We start from the raw sequence: 9,231 nt of genomic DNA, 5'->3' as shown, positions 1-9,231 counted from the left end.
GCTTGATAAGGGTTCTAACAACATTTATATAGAGCCAACCATATCTCCTCAACAGCAAGACATCAATAGATGGTAAGTAGTTATGCTTTACAATTCAAAAAATTGTCATTCGTTATAGAACAAAATATGTAAGTATTGGAAAGGGTGCCAGATAATGTATTACCTGTGCCAAAGCAGTGACGCAACAACTATGGACAGAGGTGCCATTCCTGCAACAACTTTATCTGGAACAATTTCGTACAATTCGACATCACCAAACATTGCTTCAACAAGTCAAGTTGATAGACGACCTGTGAACAACAATGCAAATGACATTGACCCTCCAGCAGAACATGAAGGTATTGTGTCAAACTATTCATAAGCATAAACTTGATTACCATCATTGACACCAATATTTAACTATAATTGAGTTTGGACCTTAAACTACCACATTCACATTCCAGATCTCGTTGGTTTCGATGACATAAATTTGAATGAACCTGCTGACGATGATCCATTAATTGACAATGAAGATTTGGAAGGTAATAAATTGTTCCTTGTGAGGGAATTAACTATTCTATGCACACAGACAATTCTTTGTTATGAAAATGACAGCTGCTGTGAGAAAAAAATCATATTCTTCTATTGATTAAAATTTGCAGATGTTAACTCAGATGAATTAATGAACGACGTTGCTGCAGCTGGTCATGCAACAGGTATTTACTGTGATCGTATCACAGTTTGATAATCAATATAGCTTTCTTAATCATTAATAACATGACAGCTTTTTAACATTTTTTTTTTATTTTCTACCTAAGCCATGTGGGACATGGGAGATCCTACTAACGAGTGTGAGCATTGCAGAGCCATGTTCTGGTATGATGAAAGAAAGAGAAGGAAAGTACCTACAAGAACACCAAAATTTCCTCTATGATGTTTGCATGGGAAGGTTCAACTACCATTGCTCAAAGCTGCACCTAAAATTCTCCAAGACTTGCACGCAAATGAAACTGATAAAAGCCGACATTTCTTAAAGAACATAAGGATGTTCAATGGAATGTTTGCATTCACGTCTATGGCTGGAAAGGTGGACAAAAACATAAACAATGGACGTGGTCCTCCAATCTTCTTGCTCGGAGGACAAAATTACCATTCTATTGGTAGTCTCATACCTCCAGTTGGTCAAAGTCCCAAATTTGCCCAGCTTTATATTTTTGACACTGAAAATGAGGTTGCTAATAGGATACAAGCTCTCAGGTATACATAACGTTATGAATTTACAATCTTCTTATATTGTATTTTTAATACACAAGTATCCTCTGAACACCTTATGTTAACCGATTACTTTTTAATTTGAAGGCCAAGCGGTGATGCTCATAAGTTGGATGAGCTAATTGTCAGATACTTAAAAAACATGCTAGATGCAGAGAACCCTTTGGTTAAGTCATACAGATATGCTAGGGAACGATACAGATGTGGTGATTTTTCTAATGTCAAGCTAAGGTTAATTCGGCGGAGGGACAAAGATGGGAGAACTTATAACCTTCCCACAGCATCTGAAGTTGCTGCGTTGGTGGTGGGTGACATAGATGCTACTGTTAAGAGAGAGATCATTGTTGAAACACAATCCAGGTTGATCAAGCATATTGACCCTACATATCCGTCATTTCTTGCACTTCAATATCCACTATTGTTTCCATAAGGGGAGGATGGATGGAGACGGGGTATTTTAACTAAAGATTATGACGCACCTGGAAGAACGAGAAAAAAGGATGACATTGCCATGCGCGAGTGGTTTGCATATAGGTTGCAAGAAAGAAAAGGGGAATCACCTATTGTTCTTCAATCTAGGAGACTGTTCCAGCAATATCTGGTGGACTCTTATACCATGGTTGAAGCTGATAGAATGCGATATTATAGGACAATACAGCCGAAACTGCGAGTGGAACGTTACAAGGGATTGCACGAGTGCTTGGTCCGTGGAGAAACAAATGCAGCTGCAACAGGTCAGCGAATCATATTGCCTGGATCATTTACTGGAGGGCCGAGATACATGTTCAACAATTGCAAGGACTCATTTGCCATTTGTAGATATATCGGATATCCTAGCTTATTTATCACTATGACATGCAATCCAGAATGGCCTGAAGTCAAACGTTTTGTTGAAACACGAGGTTTGAAGCCTGAGGATAGACCCGACATACTTTGTAGAGTTTTCAAAATGAAGTTGGACGAACTAATTGATGACTTGAAGAGCGGAAAAGTGTTCGGAAAGATTAGTGGATGTAAGCCTATTGATACTTTTAAATCTAATAATGTACAAATCATGTCATTTGCCTAAATTTATAATCAATTCACAGATTTTTATTACCTTCCTCTATCATTCTTGCAGATTCAATCACCATCGAATTTCAAAAGCGAGGTCTTCCCCACGCACACATTTTGGTCTTTGTCCATGCCAAATTCAAGCCCAAGACCCCCGAAGACATCGACAAAGTTATATCCGCAGAAATTCCAGACCGTACCAACAATCCTGAATTATTTGATGCTGTGCAGAAGTGTATGATTCACGGACCATGCGGTGTACTAAATTTGAAGTCACCATGTATGAACAATGGAAAATGCTCCAAGTTCTTTCCTAAAGAGTTTAGGACGGGGACCATTATTGATGATGAAGGTTTTCCTAAATATAGAAGAAGAGAGGATGGCAGGACTGTCAAAAAGGGCAAAACTGTGCTGGATAATAGATATGTTGTACCATACAACCCATTGCTACTCCAAAAATATAGAGCTCACATTAATGTTGAGTACACGTGCCAGACAAGTGCAATAAAATATCTTTTCAAGTATGTCCATAAAGGCAACGACAGAGTGACGGCTGAATTTTACCGAACTTCGGATTCAAGTAATCCATCCCAGGTGATTGATGAAATAAAAAATTACTATGACTGCAGATACATCTCTGCATGTGAGGCGGCATGGCGATTGTTTGGATTTGAAGTGCACTATAGAGAGCCTCCAGTTGTGAGGTTGCCATTCCATCTTCCGGGTGAGCAAAGCGTAGTGTACAATGATGGTGAGACAGTACAGGATGCAATTGAAAAGGCCGACATTAAGAAAAACAAGTTTATAGGTTGGATGGAGGCTAACCAACTTTATGCGGCTGGACGAGACATTACTTATTCAGAATATCCTACCAAATTTGTTTGGAAAGACGACACAAGAGAATGGCGCCCTAGAAAACAAGTTTTCTCAATTGGTAGAATTTCATATGTGCCTCCATCATGCGGCGAGGACTATTACTTAAGGATCCTTCTGAACGTTCAAAAAGGTTGCACGAGTTTTAAAGACATTCTCACTGTGAAAGAAGTGACCTATAGTACTTTTAAGGATGCGTGTTGTGCTCTTGGTTTGCTAGAAGATGACAAAGAATTTGTAGACGCAATAAAAGAGGCCAGCTTCTGGGGGTCAGGAGAGTATCTTAGAAGACTGTTTGTGGTGTTGTTGATGTCTAACAACATGTCAAATCCTGAGGTAGTTTGGGATAAGTGCTGGCAAGAGCTTTCAGATGATATTCTCTACAGACAAAGAAGACGCTTAGATTACCCAGGTAAGCCTCCTTCATTTTGGATCATTCTAAATTGCGGATAACCTGCCAAACTCATCTAATTTATCTGTCTGCAGGACTGAATCTAACAGATGATCTGAAAAAAAACCTGGCGCTCGCTGAGATTGAGAACATGCTACAAAACGATGGCAGGAGCCTGCACAATTTTGTTTCCATGCCTTATCCTTCAGACATTGTTGTCGAAGACGTTGGACAAAGACTGATTGTAGAGGAGTTGAATTACGACAGGAATGAAATGAGTGAATACTTGGACCAATGTCTCTCCTCAATAACTGACGAACAAAGGCATGCGTATGACAAAATAATTAACGTCGTCTATGGAAACAAAGGTGGATTTTTCTTCCTGTATGGCTACGGTGGGACGGGTAAAACCTTTGTCTGGAAAACGCTTTCAGCATCCATTCGATCAAGAGGTGATATTGTTCTCAATGTGGCTTCAAGTGGTATTGCTGCACTGTTGTTGCCTGGAGGAAGGACGGCGCACTCCAGGTTCAAGATTCCCATACCTATAACTGAGGATTCAACATGCAACATAAAGCATAACAGCCCTCATGCTAAATTGCTGATAAAGGCGAAACTGATCATTTGGGACGAAGCTCGTATGATGAGTAAATGGTGTTACGAGGCTTTGGATAAGTGCTTGAGAGACATTTTGAGGTTCACCCCAGGATATGACTCCATCTTGCTGTTCGGAGGAAAAGTTGTGGTTCTGGGCGGTGATTTCAGGCAAATCTTACCTGTAATTCCAAGGGCATCCAGGCAAGATGTCATCAGTGCAACAATAAATTCATCCTATCTATGGCCTTTTTTGTGAAGTTCTTTGTTTGACAAAGAACATGAGACTCCTGCAAGGATCTTCGTGCTCAAGTGCATTTGATATAGCAGAATTTTCAGAATGGTTGTTGACTATAGGTGATGGCAAGGTCGGACAGCAAGTTAACGGCGAATCAGAAATTCAAATACCAGATGAAATCCTTATAAAAAACTCAGAAACCGGTTTTGAAGACTTGGTCAATTTTACCTACCCTGATTTGTTGCGTAACATGTCTAACTCTGAATACTTCAGGGAAAGATCCATTTTGGCCCCCACGATTGAACTGGTTGGAAAGGTCAATGATTACATGATGTCTCGGGTCTCGGCAGAAGAAAGGGAATACTTGAGCTCTGATTCAATATACAAAGAAGACGGCAATGTTGAGAGTGAGCTGGATGCATTTTCCCCCGAGGTATTGAATGCGATGAACTGTTCAGGACTGCCACCGCATAAGTTGAGTTTGAAAATTGGAGTCCCAGTAATACTAATGAGAAATATCGACCAGTCCAACGGATGGTGTATTGGAACAAGATTGACGGTGAAGAGATTTGGAGGCCATGTCATTCAGTGCACCGTTCTAACTGGGACTAAAGTTGGATCTACTGTACTGATTCCTAGGATGACCATGAATACAAATAACACAAATCTACCGTTCCAATTTCAGAGACGGCAGTTGCCTATATGTGTCTGCTTCGGTATGACGATAAACAAAGCGCAGGGACAAACACTAGGGTGTGTTGGGTTATATCTTCCAAGACCGGTTTTTAGCCACGGACAATTATATGTGGCGCTATCAAGAGTCAAAAGCAAACAAGGGCTAAGGATCCTCATAGAAAACCACGACGATCTCCCTTCTAATACAACAATTAATGCTGTGTATGAAGAAGTGTTTGACAATATAACTCCATAAGGTGCAGTTTTATGGAGTTCTACATATTCATTTATATTTAGTACTATGAACATTTACATGGTATTCCATTCATTCTAACATGAAATTTCTTTTGTTACTAGCTGAATTTGTGTATATAACCAAAAAAAAATCAGAGACAATGACCTAAGTTAAAATAAGAAATTGAGCATAAGCCAAAAGCTTTTCTAGAATGTTACCTATATATCATCGTTAAAAACAAGATCACGTGAGTTGTATCTATCCAGCAGATTGAATGCATTATGGTTGGCAAAATCATAAAACTGAAAATGAATCAAGAGATTACTAAAACTATAGATTCAAGCAAACCAAAGCAACTCCAGCTACTGATTTGAAAGAGAATTCCTGAAATAATTTGATGCACTGTTACAAGTACTTCATAATCATTATGTAATTTCAAAAGCAATACATTATCTGACAAAAAAGTAATACTTCTTAAACCATCTTAATTATAGTTAAAATGAGAACCGCATAAGTGGTTTGTAATGTTCAAAAAAGTATTTCTCAAAAGAGACCACTTATCAAAAGTAGCTAATCCCACATAATAATTAGCATAAAGCCACTGACCTTTCTCAACCTTGCGGCAATTTGCCCATTGCATTGCCCCTTTCGTATTGAAACCTGATCCAATGCAATCTGAACAACATAAACAAGGACATGAGAATCATTACAATACGATGTTAGCTCCTGTGGATGCACCAATCACCTCGAATTTAAAGAAACGATTGTGTAGCGCAATACACGAAGAAGCATGACGAATGAGATCGGAACTCAGGTTCAGAAGGAGAAAAATTAAAAGCTCATGACAGACAAAAGATTAGCAATTACGAACGAGGTATGAAGAATGAGGAATCAGATCTAACGCTTTGTGGGATGTTGAAGTGGGTGTGTCAGGCAAACAGAGGGGTGCAGGATAACAGCAAACCTCCACTATCAGTTTTGTGAAATAAACATAAGAAAATTAACACACTTTATTTCTCTTTGAGTAATGTTGCTTCAATTTTATTTTCAAGAGTAAATTAATAGAGAAATATAAATTTAAAAAAAAAACATGAATGGATACTTGAGGCCTATGCGAACCCTCTTATAAATCCATTTCATTAAAAAAAAAAAAATTTAACATTACATCTATTTTCAATTTTTATTAGAGAAAGAGGTTCTTGGAGAATGAGAAAGAAATGATTGTGTAAAAATAGAATGAAAGCTGGGTGAGCGACTTTTCGGAGGAATAGGTCTGTGGTGGGAAAGAATATTTGACGAGTCAACGGAATTATTATAAGATTGACTTGAAAAGTAGACTAAAATTAATTTTTTTAATTATAAAAAACTAAAACAATATAAAAAAGGAAATAAGGAAAAACAAATGACGGTAGATTAAAACACATTGAATTTTTTAAAAAAAAAATGTTCAAAACACATATATTTAAAACAATGGTTAAGATGTATTTACTAAAAAAAACATATATAGTGTAACACAACATTTAGATTAACAATTTTATTAAACACAACTAACCCGTGCCTTACATGGGTAATTCCACTTGAACAACATAATTAATTTAAAACGCTATAACTAAACACAATTTCCACTACAAGACTTTAGACATTAAATTTAAAAGCTAATAAAACAGCATATAACAAAAGTCACCCGTGCGAGGCACGGGTGATTCAACTAGTAATATAAAAGGCAAACATTTTAAAACTAATTTAAATACAAATAATTTTTAAATTGATTATTTCTACAATAACTATATATATATTATCATTAATAAATAAATATAATTTTCATGAATAAAAAACTCAAGGAAATTTTAAATATACAATAAATAATATAAAGTGTCATTAAAAAAATTCAATTTTTTCCAAAATAGTTATTAGAAATAAGATTATATCGTTAAATAATTTAATTGCTTTTATATTTATAATATATAATAATATTATTTAGTTTAATTTTTTAAAACTTTCCTCACGTTATAATAATAAACTGCTAGGGTTTCTACGGGATCTGGTGGCACTAACGACCCTTCACTAGAAGAGATAGACCTCCTCCAGCGGAGCACCTTTAAAGCCAAATAGGGGCATGTAGATGCCCATCCTGTGCGGCAGCATGTGTCGTATAAGGACATTTGTACCGGCGTTAATGGAAGGAATGCGTCCCGGGAGGAAGATGATGAATCGCTGAATTATGCTGGCTTTGAGATGGATGAAGAGAGTGATGAGGATAAGGCAGAGAGCTTGACGGAGGAGAAGGACGTGGACCCTCCTTGCCCTGTGATCAAGGTTACTAAAAAAGAACTGCAGGAGGCGCGTAAACCTTGGAGGTTGGCTGTTATTGTGAAGCTTCTGGTCAAATCGCTGGGACTGGGATTATGAGGGCTCGGCCGGTGATCATCTGGCAACCTACGGGGAACTTAGAGGTAATTGACCTTGCTCATGGATTCTTTGTAGTCCGGTTTTCGAATGTGGTTGATTATCAACATGTCTTTGATGGGGGACCTTGGGTGATTCTGGGACATTGGTTGGTGGTGCAACAATGGAAGCGAGAATCCATTCCTTCTGAAGGTGAACTGGGAAAGTGGTTGTTTGGGTTTGGATTCCATACTTTCCAATTGAGTTTTACGTGAAAACCTTCTTGTAGCGCATCAGGGAGTCTCTAAGGAGGATGATCAAGATTGATGCTCACTAGTTGAGACGTGAATCGGATGGAGGAATGTTGCATGGAGGGTTAGGGAAAGGTATTTTAGCACAGATATGTGTCGAGGTGGATCTTAGGAAGACGCTAGTGGCCAAGTTTGAGATGCATGACCTCTCGTACAAAGCTAAGTATAAAGGTCTCAACATGATATGCTTCCATTGTGGAAGATTTGGCCACCGATGTGATGTTTGTCCATTGTTGGTCAAATCGAAGGACGGTGAAGCAATAGTGGATGAGCGTGTGGCAGAGGAACCCATGCCGGTGGAGGAGAACAAACCTTTCGGTGATTGGATGATTGTCAAGCAGCGTCAACATCTTCTTAGCGACCGCCGCCGGTCAAGAGTAGCATTCCTAGGAGCGGTGGGAAGCCTACCGACGTTCTCGGGTCACGCGTAACGGCTAACCCTAAAGTTAGCAACAGTGCCCCAAGCTCCAACAACCGTCACATCGCAAATAAAGGGAAGGGCCCAAAAATTATTGCCCTCAATGGTGGTGCCAACAGTCAACTTAGGGCAATGGTGGCTAATGCAATCAAGGTTGTTTATGTGAGGAATACTCCTTGTATTTCGAAATCAGTTACTATTGACCCTAATTCTGATCTTGTTGACGATGGGGCCCACATGGGAATAGGTGGCTTGAGAGCCATCAATATTGAGGCACCAAAACAAATCCTGACTAGAGGGCATAATGATGACATCATTAATGTGAAAGTGATGAAGCGGTTAGCACATGAGAAAGTGCGTGGGGTACCCGGGGCTGAAGGACTTTTTTCGACGATGCCTAAGGGGTCAGCGAGCCTTGCGTCTGTTTTGGAGGATCCAAAGGCTGGACCAGGCTTGAAGGTTATGACCAAGGAGGGAAATGGCGATCATGTGGTAGGAGGCATCTTGGGATTGGCAGACTTACAAGGGGTACCCCTGCTTTTGTTCATCCCCTGGATGGTCCCTCTATGCGCCAACGAGATGCAACAAGCAAGGAGAAGCGGAGTGAGTCAGATGATACTGTTTGCAGAGAGCGTGAGAGGAGTTTATCTCCTGGTTCATCCACCCGGTCCAATTAAGGTGACCTTTGTTCTTCTCTTATAAGTTTTTATGTTGGGTTTTGAAGATCTTTCCATCTTTATGTGGAATGTTAGGGGTGCTGTGACTCTGTGAGTGCAAATGCTAAGTTGGCACTGAAGGAATATATAA

At 39.1% G+C, this 9,231-nt stretch overlaps 1 protein-coding gene across 1 annotated transcript; it reads left to right on the top strand.

Moving 5' to 3' along the window:
* The first annotated feature begins 1,762 nt into the window (after positions 1–1,762).
* LOC130712978 (uncharacterized) lies at positions 1,763–7,719 on the top strand. The gene is made up of 5 exons (XM_057562788.1): positions 1,763–2,264; positions 2,372–3,589; positions 3,664–4,346; positions 4,441–5,025; positions 7,453–7,719. Exons 1-5 carry the CDS (start codon positions 1,763–1,765, stop codon positions 7,717–7,719), a joined length of 3,255 nt encoding a protein of 1,084 aa, XP_057418771.1.
* Positions 7,720–9,231: the final 1,512 nt, after the last annotated feature.

Source organism: Lotus japonicus, chromosome 4, assembly GCF_012489685.1.
Source record: "Lotus japonicus ecotype B-129 chromosome 4, LjGifu_v1.2".
In the NCBI taxonomy this organism is placed as follows: domain Eukaryota; kingdom Viridiplantae; phylum Streptophyta; class Magnoliopsida; order Fabales; family Fabaceae; genus Lotus; species Lotus japonicus.
This window is presented reverse-complemented; position numbering and strand designations above follow the sequence as displayed.